At 38.7% G+C, this 21,328-nt stretch overlaps 2 protein-coding genes across 3 annotated transcripts; one reads left to right on the top strand and one right to left on the bottom strand.

Moving 5' to 3' along the window:
• Window positions 1–2,483: 2,483 nt before the first annotated feature.
• On the top strand, window positions 2,484–8,039 carry LOC145219137 (steroid hormone receptor ERR2-like). Its single transcript, XM_080086526.1, has 7 exons — window positions 2,484–3,169; window positions 3,473–3,589; window positions 4,027–4,152; window positions 4,721–4,882; window positions 5,249–5,333; window positions 5,407–5,591; window positions 6,552–8,039. The coding sequence occupies exons 1-7, from the start codon at window positions 2,524–2,526 to the stop codon at window positions 6,809–6,811; spliced, it is 1,581 nt and encodes a 526-aa protein (XP_079942652.1). The 5' UTR covers window positions 2,484–2,523; the 3' UTR covers window positions 6,812–8,039.
• Window positions 8,040–8,419: 380 nt separating this feature from the next.
• On the bottom strand, window positions 8,420–21,057 carry LOC145219150 (protein numb homolog). Of its 2 annotated transcripts, XM_080086544.1 has the most exons (9): window positions 20,784–21,057; window positions 19,551–19,625; window positions 18,538–18,576; window positions 16,073–16,288; window positions 13,010–13,199; window positions 12,713–12,812; window positions 11,884–11,999; window positions 11,365–11,508; window positions 8,420–10,988 (listed from the first exon to the last, which is right to left on the bottom strand). In XM_080086544.1, the coding sequence occupies exons 1-9, from the start codon at window positions 20,910–20,912 to the stop codon at window positions 10,588–10,590; spliced, it is 1,410 nt and encodes a 469-aa protein (XP_079942670.1). In that variant the 5' UTR covers window positions 20,913–21,057; the 3' UTR covers window positions 8,420–10,587. The 2 variants fall into 2 exon arrangements, with proteins under 2 accessions (XP_079942670.1, XP_079942676.1); XM_080086550.1 differs by lacking the exon at window positions 18,538–18,576 and having other exon boundaries at window positions 20,784–21,056.
• Between the last annotated feature and the right edge of the window lie 271 nt (window positions 21,058–21,328).

Consider the following 21,328-nt stretch of genomic DNA (forward strand, 5'->3'; position numbering starts at 1 on the left):
TGCTTTAAGGTTTTGGGTTGAAATGCAGGCAACTAAAATCTAATATATTTCACAAATAATTTCCTTTGAGACACAATTGCCATTTCTACGTCACAAAGCTTTAGCTGCGTTTGAAGGCGACAATGTAGTGTGGCAAAGTTAGTATTGTAGCTGAACTTAACGTTGCAGGCAATCGATTTACGGTGTCTTTATCGAAGCAATTTCTGTGCTCAGTGGCAGAAGGCTCAATAAACTATATTTCGGAAGAGGTGCGGCAGTTAACAGTTGCGCTACAATTCAGGGATTTCCTGTTCAGGAGTTTGGAAAAGAAAAGTGTCGTTATTTAGTTGTAAACTGGAGAAGGGTGATGTGTTCCGTTTTGGATTACTGTTCCTGCGTTTGGTGCTTGATTGATTGATTTTAGATGGTTCCATATCCTGTCGATTTTTCCTACACTGCTAGCATTTTTACACTTAGTTAAACGGTTTGTCTGCAGGCGGTTAAATGTGTTTCAGCAGAATGTCAATTGTACCTAAAAACATGGCGTGTAACGATCATTTGAACACGAAATGTTCCAATAATCGCTTGCCGAGAGTCTCAAATGTTTGTCAGCAAATATTGCGGCCATGACTATGCGTACAGTTTGATTGGTGGCTTTTTATTAACGGTTAATTTGCTGAGGCGGACTGGCATAGGTGTTTTGTGATACCAACGTTATAAACCGCCTTTTGAAAGGTGTTTGAAGGGACGCAATGGCACTAAAATATATTGCAAAGTATGTGCAATTAAAGTGCCACTATACTATTATATTCTGTGGGCGGTTTTGCGCCTAAAAATTGAATAAACATAAACATTGTGCCAAACAAGGCTTAACCGCCACGGGACAATGTTATTTTTTTAGCCTGGTCTGTAAAAGAGATCTTCCATTGTCAACAACAACTCCCATGGTGCAAAGTCTTTGAGCTTCAACGTAATTGCTGTAAGCGCGTATTGGTGAATGCCATTTCCTACGAAACGCAACTACTCTTCCATTCAATGTTGGTAATGAAGCACTTAATGCGCAGCATCGCTCTGGCTTAGCACTGCGCGTTGTAAAAACGCCCTAAACATAGAGCAGCAAACCGATGACGACTTCAACGGCGATTCTTGTTGAGGTTGCTGGCCCCGCGAGCGAGTGTGCCTGTGTAATGCGCGCGATGCGTGTCTTTCTTTGTGACGTCATGGTTGCCATAGAAGCGTGCTATTCTGGGCCATCAGAAAAAAGGGTATGTGCATGGATTGAGCCAAGCACATGCTAAGCGAGAGAGCGCTGCGCGAAAAAAGAAGGCTGTGACATCATCACGCGATGAAGTATTGCGAAATTGCGCAGACTATCGTCAGTGGTTGCGTAACGCTGATGAGGTAGAACGCTGTTCAACTGGTGTCTGCACTCAGGCATAAGTTATGCTTGGATTTCGCGTGTTTTGCAGCAAAAATAGCTTATATTTTCGCACAAATAGGGATGTATGGTATGGTAATCGAGGTATTTTTACAATTGACATAAATATCACGCGAACGTTATTACAGGGCTCGAAGTGAAAAAGGATGCTTGCGCAGGGCTCGAAACTATTTTCGGTGTTGTACAGTCGGTGCGTTTTTTCTCGAAAACTGTTGCTGTGGAGACTGGAGAGATTTACTGACGACGCATACGATTACATGGTCAGTGAACAGGCGACATGCGTGCAAACAAAACCGGTGCGGCAACATTCTTCTCGCTGTATTCACAATCAGACAGCTTGTAGGTTATTGTGCATCTTTAATGTTATCGCCCATCGCAACGCCAAAGAATCAGCCAGACCGGGGTCTACAGCCGTGCTGAGCCTGCGCATATGCTTTGCAAACAAGTCGCGTTGCTGCTTCACAAGCGTTTGGTTCACCGGCAACAAATTAATCGCCCTGTTGACAGGTTGCATTCTCGCGTCTCCCGTAACGACGCTGCCCCGTAGTGCCCCTGTGAATAGCGTTGACACGCGTTGGATCACCAATGCACTGGTCAGGCATACGCCGATTGCTGCAAGTCTGAACGATCAATGCCTAATTTGTTTGGTTTCTCAACCGATCGATAACTAGAGTCTGCGACGCAACTTGATTGGTAATTGCCTTTAGTGGCATGAGTTGATCCGGTTGATGCGACCACAAACTTATACTGTTTCTGTGCATGTCATGCAACACTTCGCAGCAAAAATCCAACCTTTAAACGGGGTTGGTTACAGAAACATATCTTAAATAGAGGATTTAGTCACCCTGTATTGCACCGTTGAAGATTGACATGAGATATGGCAAACTGACAAGACGACAGTGAGGCTCCCAACATTAATTTGCTTTGTCGCGCCGAGCTGAAATGATGTTGCCGCGGTCGACAACGTTCCAATATCGTGGACATGTAGGCCACAGTTGTGATTACAGTAGCTGCGACTGTTTCAAATTTTATTACTGAGCATGTGGCATTCACATTCGAATAACTATGTAACATTTGACGTTTCAGACCAATAGTCGGTTAGGATCATGTGCAGCATGCTAACAAGCGAAGACGTACTGGCATCGACCTTTTCTATCAAGCAAGAACCTTACAGCCCGTTGGGCAGCAGCGGCACTTTCAGCCAAAGCTTCAATTCGTCACTGAGCAGTCCGGACAGTCTTGGTTCTGATGGGGATGGCTACAGCCCCCCAACTATGGTACAGTTTGGTCTCGGGCCATGCTCAGTCGCCGACGATTTTACAGCGGTTACTATGGCCTCACTTACCCCACACTTAAACAGCAACTTCAACAACAACAGGCACGGGTCGTCGGGTGACGATGATGCCTTCGAAGACATTAGCAGCATCGTGACGTCATCGCATGGCGTCGCCTCGCAAGGCATTATGACACCGAGCTTCTGCGATTTCTCACAGAACATGGACGCAAATGACATTAGCGATATGTTGGCCGCCCCTCCTGGCGCGGTTATGATAAAACGCCCATCGGGTTCCATCGGCACCGATGCGTCAAGCACCGACAACGTTTCATCGGGATCGTCGGCAGTGTCGTCCCCAACTACGCCGGTGACACCAAAACGCCTGTGCCTTGTATGTGGGGATGTAGCATCAGGATATCATTATGGGGTCGCGTCCTGTGAAGCTTGCAAAGCCTTCTTTAAACGTACAATTCAAGGTAAGAATCTCGTGCATGCATAATTGCCCTATGGTCCTACTGTGGTGAAATTTTAAACCTGTAACAACTGAATTGGTTATGTAGAGCGCTATTGCGACAAAGGCACTCGTTAATGGATCTACCTTAAGTCGTATTGTCGACACAGCATGCACGCATATAGTCCAGCAGGGATTACGTAAAAACGGCACTGTGTTGATGCATTTGGGTGATTGAAAAGCGATTAACGATTTATCAAAAGCTCCGTGAACCTGGGATTATACAGGCGTAAGACCCGTAAGAGAACGTAACTATTTCTTTTTACAGGAAGCATCGAGTATACCTGCCCTGCTACAAACGATTGTGAGATTACAAAGCGACGACGCAAGTCTTGCCAGTCGTGCAGATTTACAAAGTGCCTCAGAGTTGGAATGCTTAGGGAAGGTGTGTAATCGTGTTTGCTCATCATAATTGCCCATCGTTAATGTCAGATCGTTGAACTGCCGAATTCACGAGTTATACCCCAAACACTCAAAGACTGCTTGTAAAGGCAGTTTGTCAGCGTTAGTTTATTTTTTTTTCGTTTTTTTGTTGTGTTTTAAAATGTTGGGGGGCATTAAAAGTTTAAACTTCTCATAGGAACAATATGTAAGTAACAAGACAATACAGTACCACACTAAAAAGCTGTTGAACACCTTTGCTTTATATTTAACTTATCGTTACGATAACCTGAAAGTTCGTTTACTTTCAAATAAACCTTGTTTGCTCTCTTCACGAAAACGGCGTTTCAAAACTGCTCTGTCACATTTCGCAGTATACCACAAGTCTATATATGTGAGTAGTGAGTAAACCCATTTTAAGCGGGGTCTTTATCTTTTTAGGAGTGCGCTCAGACCGAGTACGCGGTGGACGGCAAAAGTACAAGAGGAAAATTGATTCCACCGATATTCACCCCTATGGCCCATCTTCCATGTCGGCTCTCGATATCAAACCGGCAATTATTTCACGTGAGTGATTCGCCACGGATGCGTTGGACAGCAACCGCCGCTACTTACTTCCCCCGTTTAATGATTACCTAATTGCTATTCGCTAGCATTCCCAACCCCCTACACTCCCCTTGCATTTTCAAATGCCGCAATCAATTTACTGCGATCTGGGCCCCGGTGGTGTTGTGATTTTAATAGGAAGCCATTGACGTGTGAACAACGCCAATCGGTGATTCTGTTCATCTCGAACGGAATTAACCCCTCTGGACTTGGTAATTGACTGCAACGATTCTATAATACTTTATCCTTAAATGAAACTCACATACACTTTTGTGGATTCGTGACAAAAAAGACTATAAAACAGTTTACAAATTTAGGTCTTAGTCTACATAATATACGAAGAATAAATTGTTTAATCATGGATGATAAATTTTTACCACCAAAAGAAATCGTTGTTCTTTTCATGTTGCAGTTCACATTAATGGGGTGACAATTTCTCAATTCAAAATTGTTTGACGCAATGCTTGTCTTTGCACAACATATCACATTTTTTTCGATTATATTTGCTAAATATTTTTGTAATTTGCAGAACACAAGATTGTGTCACATCTTCTGCTCGCCGAACCAGACAAAATCTACGCCCAGAGTGACTTGACCTCACCACGATCTGAGGTCAAAGTTCTTACTACACTTTCTGACCTCGCAGATCGCGAATTAGTTGTAATCATCGGCTGGGCAAAACATATTCCAGGTACGAGCAAACTTACATGTGGTGTTATCGCAGGGTTACACTGAATTTGTTTATTTGCTCCGTGTTTAACCCCGGTGGGAGAAAACACTTCATGTCGAGTTTTTTTCCTCTTGTCTGTTAAAGTATTCCTGAATTTAACGCCATTTGTAAAGAATTATATTGAGAATAATATTTGCGCTATATGGCACAATGTAAGTCAGTTACGATTTACCCTTAAGCCATTCACAGTGAATTCACTACAATGTAAGACAAACACAGTCGCTTGAGCTTGGTATTTTAAGCACAAATGTCCCGCAGTAACTCCAGGCTCTTTTTGCGGGAATACGTCATTCTCGTGACGCCACAATGACGTTGCTGAATTTTTAGGTTTCACCATCCTTTCGTTGGCGGACCAAATGGCGCTTCTCCAGTCAGCGTGGATGGAAATCTTAGTTCTCGGAATCGTGCACAGGTCGGTAAACATTCCGGGGTGACGTAACGGTTGCGCAATGGGTTGATGACGTCGTATTGATCTTGTAACACAGGTCGTTGCCTTACGACGGCGACATCGTTTTTGCCGAAGACTTTGTTGTGGATGCTGAACTGAGTGCTGAAATCGAAATGACCGAACTATACCACTTGATCGGACAACTTCAGCGCCGGCTTAGAGGTGTTCGCCTCACAAAAGAGGAGTTCGTACTTTTGAAAGCCATTGCCTTAGTCAATTCAGGTAACGTTTTTAGTCGCTGAGAATGTTTTCTCGTTTGCTGATTAAACATTAAAGGTAGATTTTCGTAAAACTGAAAGTGTTTCTCGTTCACTTTGTAAATTAGCAAAACCAATTACTGTATGTATATTAACATCCAAACTGCACGGCACGTATAATTGGCATGCCGATAATGTTTTTTTAAAGTTCATAAAAAGGTAAAAGCATAGGCATAGATTCGTCTTACTTGAAGGTTGAACTAAACTAAGGGTTTTGCCCAAGTGTCGTCCTGTCTCACAAAATATTCCATTATATACAACGAGCATAACGCGTAAAGCAGACTCGAATAGCAACTTCCGAAACCCACTGCGACATAACACGCGGCAGTATTAAACGAATGTTTCAACCAATAAAACAAGTGATTTATTAATCGCGTCCGCAAATTGATAACCCCTTACATCCGCGCGTAACTAGAATCACATTCGTTAGACTTTGGCTTCTATGCCGTGCGGCAAAAACCGCCAGTACTACGACGGACTATAACCCAGGCTGAACTTTTCCATAGCGCGTGTGTGTGTGCGCAGCGCGCGTCGGTGGGCGTGATCACATGAGTATACGCCCCCTTCGATGACGTGTACATTGCGTTATCGATGAGCTTATCGTCGCATAGTTCCTGCTCCGCGCCTCCTAGGCGCTCCGTAGCCGTGGCAACGCGTGACGTAAGCGAGGAGCTGCTCGCCATAAATGGAGAGCGAGGGAGCAAGGTATTTGCAGAGTCGCGCTGGCGCCTTTTTCTTACGACTTCTCTCGTTTTTCACCAGCGGTAATCTGACATCATTCGTTTGGACTCTGGTCCCAGAATGAAAGCATATAAATATGTATATTGAGTGGCTTGATTTGTATCTTACCGACCCAAAAGAGACTAGGGTCGCGAGTTTAAATCCCGCCGCTGACTTGACTAATTAACAGTATTTATTGTTGCAGATTCACCGCATGTGGACAATCACAGCACACTTCAAGACTTACAGAATACTCTTCAACAAGCTCTTTGCGATGTGACTGCGACATCTGTGACGGGCACTGGGCCTGTGGCCAAGTACCAACGTTGTGGGCAGCTGCTAATGACGCTGCCCCTTCTACGCCAAGTCGCCACCAAGGCCGTTTACTTCTTTCACAGTGTCCGGCAATCCGGCAAGGTTGCCATGCACAAACTGTTCTTGGAGATGCTTGATGCCAAGCTGTGATTGGTCCATCCTTTTCGGTGACGTAACCCCATGAGTGTTCACAGTATTGCCATGTTTTTTTCGGCCTTTCCCTTTTGCCATCGGCCGCATAGGAAGTTTTAGATTTTTATTGGTGTCCATTTTTTCTGTCTTGCAAGTTGTATTTGGATTTAGCGAATTACGCAGACAGCCCTGTGTTGGACTTCGTAATATTTTGCACCTTATCCACGCGTTTGTTTCGCTTTTTTGCTTTCAAGTTCCTTGAATGAAGTTTCAAGTTTGCCGCACACTTTCGAACGCGCAGTGCTTCATCACCAGGGGGCGCGCTGGTATAAGTGTCACTGTGAGTTCTGTTCTTGACCGCCAAGGACCGTTGTACGAGGCTTTGTAGCTCGGTGGGTTGGTTCGCGCCCCACTTGCTGTGAATGTGCAGCGTTTGAGTTCGCCAGCCAGTCCTGTTTTAATTAGTTTTCTCGATTTCTGTTGATTTACATAGTATCTTATTTTTTTGCCAAATGGATTTTAATTGAGCTTTCGCGTTGGTTTTGTTCGCGCTACTTTATTGGTCGTTCCTTTTTTCCTTGCTTACTTGTGTTTCTTTTTATTCGTGTTCAACTGTTCCAGTTCAGGTGGTGAGCGATCCAGGCTAATTTAACTCGCAAACCCGTCATTGGCTGTGCTGTCTTTGAGCTGCAAACATTTAAGGTATCTTTTACCGTCTTTGGTTCCTCCCAAAACGAAGCAAGCTAATAACATACATTGCTGCACTCAATATACTGCCGCTACCCTTTTGGGTCCGCTATTCCCGAAGCGAAACCGAACGCTCGGTGACTATCTAGCGCCTCTAGCGTCCGCTTCATATCTTTTTACAGGCAAGACATAAACCACAACTGCCGAGTTTGCCCCGAAAAAAATTTATGTGCCATTTACATTTTATGTTTTGTACAAAACCGTATGCGAAATTTAGGCCCATATGACTGGACTTCCTGAACAAACCTAGTTTAAAATGGAAGCATTCGTTGTGTTACACATTATCACCAGAAGCCTAGTGAAAAGTATTCAAGTGATTTTCATGGCTCTGGTCATCACTTTTGCTGCCCGCTACAAACTAATGATCCTGGCGTGTAATTTTTCACTCCGCGCGCTCTACACAGATATTTATTTATGTCCGCTACTTTGTTTTCTCTCTCCCTTCCATTTTTCAAGTGTGCATGCTATTTAAGATAAATAAAACCGTTCGAATTGCCAAGTTATTTTCTCTCTTTTGTAATTTAGAAAGTTTTGGTGCAATTGGTCACACTAATATGGGTTTATATGAAGTCCAGTTTGTCTACTGAAGGCAAACGTTTGAGGTCAGACAGTTTTGAAAATTCAATACATTTTGCCGAAATTGTGAACATTTCCGAAACCAGTGAAGGCTGTAAAAGACGCGCCTTACAAGAAAAAGATTAACCTTGAAATTCGTTTTTTCAGCAGTCTGTGAACCGTTAATAAGTCTGGTGTGAATTGTTATGCTATGACAATCCAAGGTTCATTTAAATTCAATGCCTTGCTGTGTTTGTAAGTTTTTTTGCAATTTGCACAACTTCTGTCTTTGCGTAATGAATTAGGACACAACACCAAGCAGCAGAAAATTAACGCGTAATGTAGTTGCAAGAAGAAAGTGGTTAAATCGAGATTCTACAATCGGTGGCAGATGCGTTTGCAAGTAACAAGTCAAGAGCGCCACCGTGCGACAAGGTTTGCAAAATCACAAATAAAATTGCGGCGGAAAATTTTTGCGCGTAAAATGGAAAATGAATTTGCGCTTGTGAAAAAGCGAAATCTTGAAATTAGCGCCGAAAGAAACCTTGTGAAAAGCAGAAATGTCATGTTTTTTAAAAAGGGCAAAACGCAAATACAATGTTATTATCGCTACTGTGGCGTGCCGAAAGATAAAAAGATAAAAACTGCAGGACATTGTTGGCGTAACTGTTGCAATCGTGTAGAATATGTTTTACGCAAACAAGGTATTTCTCCATGGAAAGGGTAACAATTTTAAGGACATTACTATTGACATGAAATGACGCCTTGATCTTTTACGCAATTTTTAGTAATTCAATCAGTTAAAAAATTAGCAGAAATATGTATGAAATAGCATCGTACGATAATTTTCTTCAGAAACAATGGCGCCAAGTCGGGTACAAATCTGCACTGAAAGCCCCTTCGGATGCGAACAGATAGAAGCGATAAGGAAATAGGATTTGTACAAGAGATAAGCACAAGGAAGTTGGTACGGTTAAAACGACAAACAAACTCAATACGGCTTTATCGCAAAGATTTCAATTAATCAACTTGTCTGAGATGCAAAGCGGTATGTAGTGATGTATCAAACCAGGGCTAGTACCTATTCAGTGATTTCAGGACAAAACGGATCGGGAAAGCCAAGTTCATTTTCTGAAAGAAAACTGCCAACTTTGATGCGAACATCAGTTTCTACTTTCACTAAAAAATCTTGTACCTGCACCATCGAAATGCATTTTGGGAAATAAATATCCACAACTTTGTTACAAACAGACGGTTTAACATTTTGTTGTATCACTTGAAAGTGCCGGGGTCAAAAGCACCAGGACCAAAACGAAAAAGATACCAGGCCCCTATCGCTAGTCGTACCAGTTCATCAGGCCAAACATCCAGTTCAACGCATTGACAAGTAGAACAACGACAAAACAACAAATTTTACAGCCGCCAACAATGACGTTCCAAACAAAACAAAGTTGGTAACTATAAAAAAAAACATAGTTACATACTTCAGAGATTTAAGTTATAGGAATATTTCAATTTTAGTTCTATGTATTCAAACTTATGCGATTTGACCACCCTAACCAAACAGTAAATCCAAATTCTTACCAGACATCAATTATAAGCTACACCTATGATTTAAAACGGAATATCAATTTTAAAAACACGACTTAGTTAAGAATTTGCCAAATTTCATTCGGGAAGTTTTAGCACCTTGTAGTTCTGAGCCAGATTCGTTGGCACAATATCTTCAAATTCATCTCAATCACGACCTTGGCAATGCATTCGAAAAATTGTCCACATATAGCATTATAAAAAAGTTCAACCCATCTGATGTTCGTACACAAAAGTTAACAGTCGGAAAATAATATTTCAAACTTACGGAACAGCAAGCCCAAATTCAACCCTCAGCATGTGTAGACAAAGAAGAACTTGTATCGAACGCGGCCAAATGCAACGATCGGTGGCACATTAATTAAAAGGCCTATTCGTTAGGGTTAGATTCGTATATTTAGTTCAGGACATTTTTATCTCCTCAGCCAAGAGAAGGGCCCATACAAATAAAGGTCGCCAATGCAACGGAACACACCAGGCAGAACCTTGCGACGTGTCATGTGATCCAAGACATTTTTAACAACTCGTTCGCTACTGCACCGCAAGGTTTTCGCATTGAGTGGGTAGAAAGTGCGATAAAACGTGATGGTGTTGGCGATTGGGTAACCGAATTGTGGGTACCTTGGTTATCAGTGGAAGGCATGAGTGAAAATAAAGTACCGCGGGTATCGTACACAGAGGACGTACAGGTCAAAATACTCGTAACTTCGCAAGGCCAAACGTGATTGGCTAAAACTGGGGGCGTGTCGCGCGACGAGCAATCGGCAGCACCAGCGAATTAAAAGAAAACCGTAATGACGACAGCGGAAAACAACGCGAAAAAGTAAGCATAAGTTCATATGTGGTGGTAATACTATGTTTTGCAATGTTAAGAAAAGGGGGCGGAGCATGGGTATCACCCATCAAATACTCACAACGAAACCTTGTGGCTGCCTAGGCTGCGGCTGGAAGGGGTCAATTTTTTTGGTGGCCGACGGAAAATTTGCAAAGACCTGGGGCTGCTGCGTTTGCTGCTGGTAAGGCACAACTGCGTGGTTATTGTGTGTCACCTGCATCTCGACATTGCTCAGCCATTTGTCGGCCTCGGAAGCAGTGCGCTTGTGGCCCTGCATAGGAACGCCACTGGCGCCACCGAATTGCGTGGGAAACTGCTGACGACGCGTGTCTTCAGCCCAGGGGTTTGTGTCGCGGACAGGTGAAGCTGCGGCCGCTTGCTGCTGCGGTGGTGCAGGCTGGTTTGTGTAAACTGGTACTGGTTGGAGCGGGAGGGTTGACGGTTTAAGAGGAACGTCGAATCCATTCACTACAAAAGCAACCCAAAGATTTAGTTTGTTGCTTTTGGTAGGTTTCTTTAGCTTAAAACAGAATTCTACTGGCAGTACAGGCCAGCATGAAGAAATTGGCCTATTTGGTACATGAAACGATGTCATCTTTAGAACTTACCGTCAATTCCGGGGTTGCATGCGTTTTACGTGGGAATGCGTATAATAGCGATAACGAGCTTTCTGTTAGTCTTTTTTCTTCATTATCTTTTCTTGTTACCACAAGCACTTTTGTACACCTTTTCTTTTTTAACAATGCCCTTGCTACTTCTGAGTAGAGTTTCAGTAAACGAATACTGTTTTCAGTGAACGAAAATATATTTCTCAGATGGCGATGTCAATACACAAACATTTCACCTGGTTTTGGCGTTAGGGGAGAACCGAGTTTCGGCATCGGAGCTTTGGCAAACGGATCGTCGTTGTTGTTGCTGGAGAATGTATTAGTTATCGTCGAACACATCTCACTTATATCGATACTTTCTTCTTCCTCCATTTCAGGCACTGTGGGAAAGAACGCAAAGTTTAGACGTTTCAACATTTCAAGAAATAGTAAAAACTACAACAGGATAAAAATAAGATAAACTTAAATTTATATTTAGGATCAGCCGTGAAGCGTCTGTGTAGACCAGCGATCACGGCATACTCACACAAAGCACAGTACCTCAGGCCCATTGAAGGCGTTACATCGAATCAGCTGGTCAATTCTATGATCATAGGATAAAATAGGAGCAAAAGGTATTACTTTTATAAGTCGTATTCAAATGTACAACGTTTGTTGATTAACACTCAACGACTAAGTATTAGTCGTTGTACACTATTAAACCTAAACTCTTCAATATCTTTTTCTACATGTTTACTATTTATTATGTCTGTTACCAGCATTCATCAGTGGTCTGTTAGCCGTCGATCTGCCCATTTGCGGCGGCAGAGATTTGTTTCGCTTAAATGGAGATGTCAGTGAATTTTCCTCGCCCGTTTTGGACCCAAACGTTCTGCAAAACAAACGTTTGAAACCGTTAACGCAACTTAGATGAATTTGAAACAATAACTGTCTTCTTCGGTGGCAAGTTTATGTCAAACAGCAAGAAAAATAGGTCAGCAGTTTAAATGCTTGCAACAGCGATTTAAAAAGATCGGGTCATAAAAGTCACGTGACAGCCGTATTGAATCATACGTGTGAAATACCGGTTATTAGTCACAGACAATGGTGCTTCAAGACCCATGACGCCATAGTATGTAAACTTAATGGGGCAAGTTTGAAATGGGCATTTGCATTTGAACAGTGAAAGTCTCATATAAGGTGTAATAATTAAATTTCGATCACATTTTAGTATTGATGAATAGTTGTAATAATTTTTCTAAACGGGTTTACACTAAAACCTTTCTCATATATCTGTCTTTTGAAAGTGCCTGATGGGTATTTAAAAGTTGCATCAACGCATTCTGTGATGGTACCATTATGTACATTTTATTGGGTCATGTTTGTCAAGAAGTAACAAATTTAACAGCTCTTCCAAAAGTTTAAGTGGCTTTGAGCTTTGTTTAATTAGGGCAGATAGTCAACCACCAAACGTAACTGTTTTCACTTAAATCAGAATGTAAAAAAAATTCAACTTACATAACTCAGTTGTAAAGGAGAGTAATGACCACTAGACAGTTAAAACATTTTACGAGTTGAAATAAAATAGTGGTACACAGTACACACCTGAGTGAAGCCTGCCGTATAAGGTGGGCAGGAGCATGTGGTCGGGGTACAGCACTTGGATTGTGCACTTCCACTTTTACTTGTGATGAGTTAGTTGGAGCTATAAGAGAAAATTCAGCTTAAAAAAATGTATTTCCATTTAATACATTCACTTGTAAACTACCAAGGCTATACAACTTTTTTCTAGTTTTTATGTCACTGTACATGTCAAAGCACAAAACATGTTGCAACAAATATATCTGATATAAAATGTATTTGGGCAATGAAATTTATCTAAATATTTTAAAATCTGCATACAAGAATTGTTGGTCTTGTTCAATTCTTCCTGTTGCTCAGTCATCGTTCTCACACGAAAAGACCCCTCACGGGTGAACGTGGTTCGATTCTTGTCATACGTCACTGTCACTCCAGTTTCTTTTTCCCTTTTCTGTTTCTTTTCTAGGCAAGCAGCAAAGGCACATCCTACTGCGTGACTCAATCTCTCACCCTATTACAAATTTTGGAAGAACATGTAAACAAAATTTCATAAAGTTACATTTTTTAACTCAGTACACCTTAAATTTACAACATGTTCAAAATACGGGCAGTATTTGCAAATGTGGGGTCTTTGTTCACTGTTTCTTTTTGAACTATTTTTTTAAACACAACACCTGTTCTTAAATTTACGGTAATTTACTTCCTACTGTATCAGGTTGCATGAAATAATTGATGTCGTGTCATGCAATTTGTAATTGTTATGAGCGAATCTATAGGGAAAAAACATTTTTTTATTACCAGGAAGGTGACTTTTCTCTATGTTGCTGTTTTACATACACTATGACCTTATTAATGATTTTCACCAAAACTATTTACATCAAACTAAAAGGACCTTCGCGAAAAGGAACCCACAATCATAAGCTAAGGTGAAAAAGAAAGGCATTTTACTTTGTGTATGACTGACATAAGATCTGTTTTATTTCAGACTTGTGAAACTAGTTAAGGTACCACACTAAGGCACACATCAATAAAGTCACACAAAAACTGTCTTTAAGATTTCGGGCAAACATGTATAGTAAGTCATATTACAACCTAGGGTTGGGCATTTGACCGGTCAAATAAAATCTGGTCAATTGACCGGTCAAATACTTGTCAAATAGGTCAAATATCGGTCAAATACTATTCACATTATTAAATTGCACTTTTAGTTTAAAGTTGAAGTTAAATCTTCTTCTAAACCATAAGTAGTGGAGATGGAGGTTTCAACTCATATAAATTTGTTTGTAAAATGGGAAATATTCAGTTTATATTATATTACAGACTACTCCGACTGCATTGCGTGCTTCATTTCATCAATGGCCCCACCTGTGTGCCTGTAATTTTCATTCAGTAATCACATTTGTGAACTGAATTCTCATTATATTCTATATACATCATATTAAAGTCTAATTTTGACTGAGATTTAACTGTAAAACTCGCTTATCCTGCTTAAAGTCGTAATTTATGCTGTTACGCTGTTGTCACATCTCTATTCATGACAAAAAAGGAATATACAAAAGCTTAAAATGTACGTACTTTATCCCAATCAGTACTGACCTGGAACTTATCCAAAAAAATCTATTCAGGGCAATTATAAGCTAATAGCTACAAACAATTTTTGGATCAACTATAGAAAAAAGGACTGTAGACCTACAAGTTTACACAGATGCTATAAATAGCTTAGATTTTTTATCTGTCAATAAACAAGTGCAACATTTACAAAAATGTCCAAGTAAATACTAATGAACTAACTTTCCCCCATGGACATATCACACTCGATTTTTATTAAAATAAAACGTTTTTTATTAAATAAACTAGAAGTGATCCATGTTTTTTAATTGCATTGTAAACCTTGCAAAGTTTGCCATGACGTAAATCAGATCATAATTTCAAATCAAAAGTATCTCCTAATTGTTTTGTTATTTATTTTAAATGAACAGAACACATCTATATTGGCTTTAAAAGCACTTATTAATACAAAAGTATGCCCTAAACTGTTCTATCTGAGGGTTATTAGAAATAATTTACCCTTTCCAACAACCAAAAGCAAGTACAAAAAAATTTAACACATTTGATTTTTAAAATTAAAAATAGTATTTGACCGGTTAAATAAAGTGCTGTCAATTGACTGGTCAATTGACCGTATTTGACCGGCTTGCCAACCCTATTACAACCAACCACTTTGTTGGTGCACAGCATATTTAAACCACAGTGCTCCAAAACAATTGAAAAGGAATTGGTGTAAACCACAAAACGTTGGTGGCATTTTTAACATGCTTGTGGCAGGCAAATGTGGTGTTAAAGCGGTTGCTTTGCAAAGCTTGCTAGAAATTTAAACACAGTCTCTGACATGCGTTGTTCAAAATGCTGTATCCAGTTGGCAGTATGATTGTTTAACTCAGGGGTCTCAAACACGTGGCCCGCGGGCCGCATGCGGCCCGCCAAGGGTTTTTGTGCGGCCCGTGAAGTAACTTTTTAGAAGTTGTGTTTTACTCTGGCGGAATACCGTTTTTGACTAGAAAGTTTACATAATACAATCATTTTTCTATTAGTGGTATATGTCACGTTTTCACAAGATAATCAAACTCGCTCAGTTTTAGAATCAGCAATTGCGATTGTTGCGTCATATTTCATACATTGTTACGTAATTGTAGGGCATTGTTTCCACATAAAGCAATAAAGCACAGTTGACTTTCACTTTGCTACACTGTATATCTGTTTGTTATTTAATACAATATTGTTTTTTAATGTAGCTAATGGCACAAATGAACATTTCATTTTTTAATCTTGCAATATTTTGTTTGATATCGATATAGTGCGGCCCTTGACTTACTTAGAAGTTTATTTTTGGCCCCCAAAGCAGTTTGAGTTTGAGACCCCTGGTTTAACTGCTAGTTTGAACATGAAACAGCATAAGATATACTTTACAGCTTAAAATAATTCAATTTTGTCCATGATTTCACCATTCTAAAGAACAAAATTTCCTGGAAGACTAAAGGTTGAGACTTTCCCTAGGATTTGGAAACCTCTGCACAATTGCCTTACATCAGAGGTGTGCAACCTTTGTTACTGTGGGGCCAAATACAATTGCCAAAATTCGATTGAATTCTAGCCACAAATTGCCAAAAAACAAATAGAATCGGGTGCATTAAACAGATCAAAAATATATAATTCTTGAACTCGATTGCCAGTACATTTGAAATCCAAGCGTCTCTGCGGGCCGCACAACCTTTAATCAAGGGCCACATTTGGCCCGCGGGTTGCACACCCCTACAGTCAAAAACTGTAGTTAAATTCTGTAGTATATAAAATGTGCCGTAAAAAATAAAATGACGTCATACATACCGTTTCCTTGATGGCAAAAAATGAGTGACAGAGCCAACGTCTTGATGTTCCATCTCGACATATATAAGAAAATGCTCGCTCGTAGTTGCGATCTGGTGCACAAAATGATACTTTTTCAATGGTTTGATCCAGCAGAAGTGCTTTTGTTGAGTCCTCTACCACTCTCAATGCATCAGGTGAAACATGTAAAACTGCACGGATCTTCTTTTTCTTGCCCTTTTGAAAACAATCAAAATGGATGACAAATGTACAATCGTTTCATCAAAAATGTTGTTATATAAGTGAAAACACATTTATTCTTCAATAATACATCATTTATGAGAAACTTTAAAACAGTGCTTTGTAAAAAAATGATTTAAAAAAATTTGAAAGGAAATTGAGCAATATTTTGATAAACATTTACCACACTTTATCTTTGCCTTTAAATGAGGTTAAATTTGAAAAAAAAGTATTACAATTATTCACCAGAAGCCTTATAAATGATAGAGATTAAAACATTTGTTATGATGTGTTATTCATGCAGGCATGGGTAATTTTATGTTTTATAACTTGTTAAACAGCAGGATATAATCAGCATTGCATTTCCAATTTGAATAACTTGTAAAACATTGTTTAGTGTATATATATATACAAAAAGATCAAAAACCAAAACATTTTAGAGGGGTGACTTTGGACTGGGTACAAGAAAAGAAGTTGGGGTTAAAACTGATATTTTGTGATCTTGCAAAGTTCTAAAGCTGCAACACCAAGTACAATGCAAAAAAATCATTTACTTATGGAGGGCTCAGATTTCGTTTGGGCTACATTTTACTGATTTTTTTACTGTTTTATCAACAGTCAACTTTTGCCCCAATAAACCCAAAATGACGACATAAAAATGGTATCATGGAGTTAGAGTCTAAACATATCTTAGAAGTCAGGGTCGGCATCGCAACAATAATATCCGGAGTCGACCTTAGAACTTTGAATTCTGTAACTCTAACTGACACCATTACACATATATACTTTGAATGTCAAAGATGTTTGATGCATTTTATGAGAAGTTTTATATTGTCAGGTATCAGATTGAAATGCACTACTTTTTCTGTTAAGTATCCAGTTCTGGTATTGAATTAAAATATGGGGACTCGAGCAACCCTATGTGTACAAATGAGCTAATAATACTACAGAAATATGGTATGTTATTATTTGGCAAATTTGGTGCTTCCATTTAATACCACCATTCAATTCTCTGTAAGGAGTCAATTAGGGCTTAACCATGTCTATTACAGTTGCTAGGAAACCCTATTGACTGGTATGCTGGTCAAACTAGGTTACAAACACCCAGAAACAGGCATAGGTCCAGTATCATTAGTTTCGATCTGATATATTACTTCAGTTTTAAAAACTATTTCCTCATACAGCCTTGGGGATTTATATTTCTGCATTGTGGTACATCCTTCTTTGATTAACAATCAACATGAGTTACTATTAAACCGCTCTTTGTATTTCCGTGATATTTAGTGTGCCCTATAGCATATTGGACAATTAAACTATGGTCTATTACCAAACCATTAGTCTTGATAAAATACAAAAGTACATTGACACTAAACAATATTATGAAACAGTGTTAAAAGGATTTTTTTGCCATGAACATACATACTTATAGTATAGAAAGCAATATCTGATAAACTAAAATCCACATTCAAGAAAAACTTTCACATGTAATACTTTTCATGTTTTGAATCCAAATGATGCTATTACTTGCACAATGTGTGTAGTGGACATTACAAATGTATGCCCTATAGCCTATATTGCTGTTTAACAACAACAAATATTTGATAAAAAACGTCCATAAAAAATATGTTATTTTTTAGATGTTTGCATTTAATATTTTTGTCACATTTGACTTAACAATAAAAACCCAAACAAAAATGTTTAAAAACTCCTGGGGACCAACTGCTATTTGCCAATTGTGAAAGCTTCAAAGCATAGAATAATACAACAGATTCAATGGTGCCTAGAGCTGACAATTAAATGAAGGTTTCTAAAAGTATCATAACAATGTTTTCTGTTTTCTTCGAATTAGGCACAGTAAGATATTGAACTAAATAAGGCAAGTTAAATCTCAGTTGAGAAAACCAGTTAAACCTGCAAAACATTTTACATGGACAACTGTTTTTTTTTAGTCTAAAACAATTGGTTCAGGCTTGTTAACAAAAATTACAGATTTTGTTATTATTAATATATCATATTTAATATATTCATTCTGTTTCAAATGGGTTAATTTTTGTTGAGACATGTGCTGTTGCTTGAAAAAAAATGTAAGCCTCTCTGGAGGTTCATTATATTGTTTTAAATCCATCAAGTTAATTGTTTTTGGCAGGTTGACAAAACAAATATTGTTAATCTCCTGCATGGTGTTAGTGAATACAGGCAGCATGCAGGTTAAAACATTCCCATATCTGGCATGCATAGAAATTTACCCGGCCAAATAAATGAGGAACACGATTCTTTCTGTTGTCCTTGATTATAAACACAAAAGTTCAATCTCGATTGCACTCCAAATAATAAGTTGCAACCCAAAACTTAAACTTTATACTTTAGAACATTGACAAACCGTGGCAAACTTTGCAATGCCAAAAATGGAGCCAGACAAACTTAGCATACAACTAACAACATTTATATTTTTGACAATTTGTGTACATGTACATATTGGTCTTCATACAGTGAAAAGGTGTTCGACTTCATTGCTTGGACCCAAATGCACATTTGTGCACTGTTATGACTCCCATGGTTATGAAACTCCACATTGAGCTATAGGGTGTTAGTGCCTCAAAACACAATAATTCATGTAGGACACCCACACACTGTTTGTTTATAGAGTCTGCTAAAGGGCAGAAACTGTGTCATGTATGGCAGTAACATTTTGTTTACTTTACTATCTTGTGTCCATTCTAAACAGGACTTTGACCTTTAAAGTATTTTGTAAATCCTGTAAACTGCACAAAATCCTGTGATTAAGTCAAACTAGGTGTGTATGTTAACAGTAGTGTAATAAATGTTTAATTGATTCATGTGATATATAAAATTGGAACTATGTTGTAAGTTTGACTACAAAGGTATGTTTAACCATAACACCAGTGTTTTTAAGGTGTTTTTAAGGCAAATTTCTCCAGCAGTTTCCCAAAATTTGGACTTATGGCTATTTTTTGGTAGTTAAATGAAACACTTGCGGTCTCTTAAAACTACTTAGCGGTCACCCAAACCAAACCTTAAAAGAACCCTGCATAACACTAACAGTGAAATAACATAAAACAACAAACAAAATATGTGCATGTGCAGTGATTACAACAGAACAAAAAACACATGTTTTGGGGTGAACTTGTTTAAAGACGAACACTTACACACAATTACTCCCAGTCAGAGTTCATTCATAAATTATAAAAACACTAATGTCACACTATTAAATCTAACTTGCAGCTCATACATTACTTACATGTTTTAATTGCTTTACGGCCTTCTCACAAATGTGCATTCCTCTAGATTCCTGTACTTCAACACTTCCAAGATACTAAAACAAAAATGAAGCTATTACATGAGCTGGTAACATTTTGTCCAAAATAGTATGAAAAAATGTCTTGTGTTATGGTGGGCTGTTGAATTGAAATACCCACAAATCAAACTAGGTCATTTGGTCACTGTTGACAAAACAATTTTAAATCACTGTGTATGGCAAAATAAGCATCAGGGAGAGAGTTCTGAAGTCACATACATTTCTCACAAAATAAATTTAGTTGTTTTATTCGCCTGTACAAATAAAGGTATCAACAAAATTATGCAGAAGTTTATTTACTCATTTGCACAGCGACGCATTTGACATGTGAATCATTTCGCTGATTCAAACTTCACATATCAGTAAGATATTTCTGTTTAATTATTGCTGACAACAGACATGACCAAGCTTCAAACCAAGAAACAACTAAGAAATTAAATTTTACCACATTACTGCTAATATACATGACAATATATAATGTCCTTGTCCATATCACAGACAAAAAGTCGTTAATAATGTGTTTTACGGCACCGGCAAAAAAAATAATCACTGTTACATAAAATGCTGTGTAACACTGCAATTTAATCTCCTAAAAATGTAAACGTTTCATTTGTATACATATCAGACATTGTTAACAAATAAGAGGGATAACAAAATACGTGACACAATTTAATGTCAAAATAATCAAATCACTTTCACCAATTATATATATACATTCCATTATCATTTGCCCTTTCAGTCACTGTTTAACAAAATTGACGTTGAGAAAAGCAAAAGTAAGGATATCAGGTCATCCCTCTCTTGACACATCCAACATCAAAACTTAATGTAACTAAATGAAATCACCCAATAACATGTCAGTTCATATAACATTTTTACCATCGTATACAAGAAATTGCTTTGTTTGTGAGCTACTTTAGCATGATCACATTAAGCTAACAGGGTAATCAATACAACTGGTGGTACAACTGTAGCTCGTACCATTAGTGTATATATATACAGTGTTATTTATTTATAATGTACAATATGCTTTTATTTTTTGACTAGGACCTATATGATCAACAGATGAACTACAACTGTACTTTATTTGGTCTCCAAGCCCCAGTGCAGCATGATAGCACAGAAAACGTTTTCTGAAACGGTTGATTTTAAATATGGATTACAAAAAGTCATTACCTTTACATGAAAACTGCACTTAGCTCCTTTGACTGATTCTTCATCTTGTTGCCATTGATGTGGTCGACTACTTTCTGGTACTTTTGGCTTCTTTTTTCTCCGAAAACTCTTTCTGATTGTTCGCATCATTTTTCTGTCACCCTGCACTGCCAGAGTTTATCCAGAACACAAAAAATAGGCGCCAGTGCCAAAACCATTTACAGACAACACCAGATTATAAATAAAATGTTTTCGTTTTAACCTGGTACATAAACTAGTAAGACAAATTAAACAACTTTAAGTTAACATATAAGCAAGCTAAACACTTCCAAACATTGAAACTTCAAAATATTGAAACTGTTATTATTATTACCTGCGCCATCTGTCATACGGTCTGAAATTATGATTTTAAAAATAACAATAATTATAATAATATCAGAACGAATCTGTAAGAAAACATACACAAAAATTCGAATCGCTTTAACTTTCGAAATTTGTTGGTTTCGGCTTGGATTAGCATCAGCGGCCAGCACCCATGGACTTATTTATTAGTAAGCTGTACTGCC

The sequence above is a fragment of the Phallusia mammillata genome, chromosome 1 (assembly GCF_965637545.1).
Source record: "Phallusia mammillata chromosome 1, kaPhaMamm4.hap1.1, whole genome shotgun sequence".
Classification (NCBI taxonomy): Eukaryota; Metazoa; Chordata; class Ascidiacea; order Phlebobranchia; family Ascidiidae; genus Phallusia; species Phallusia mammillata.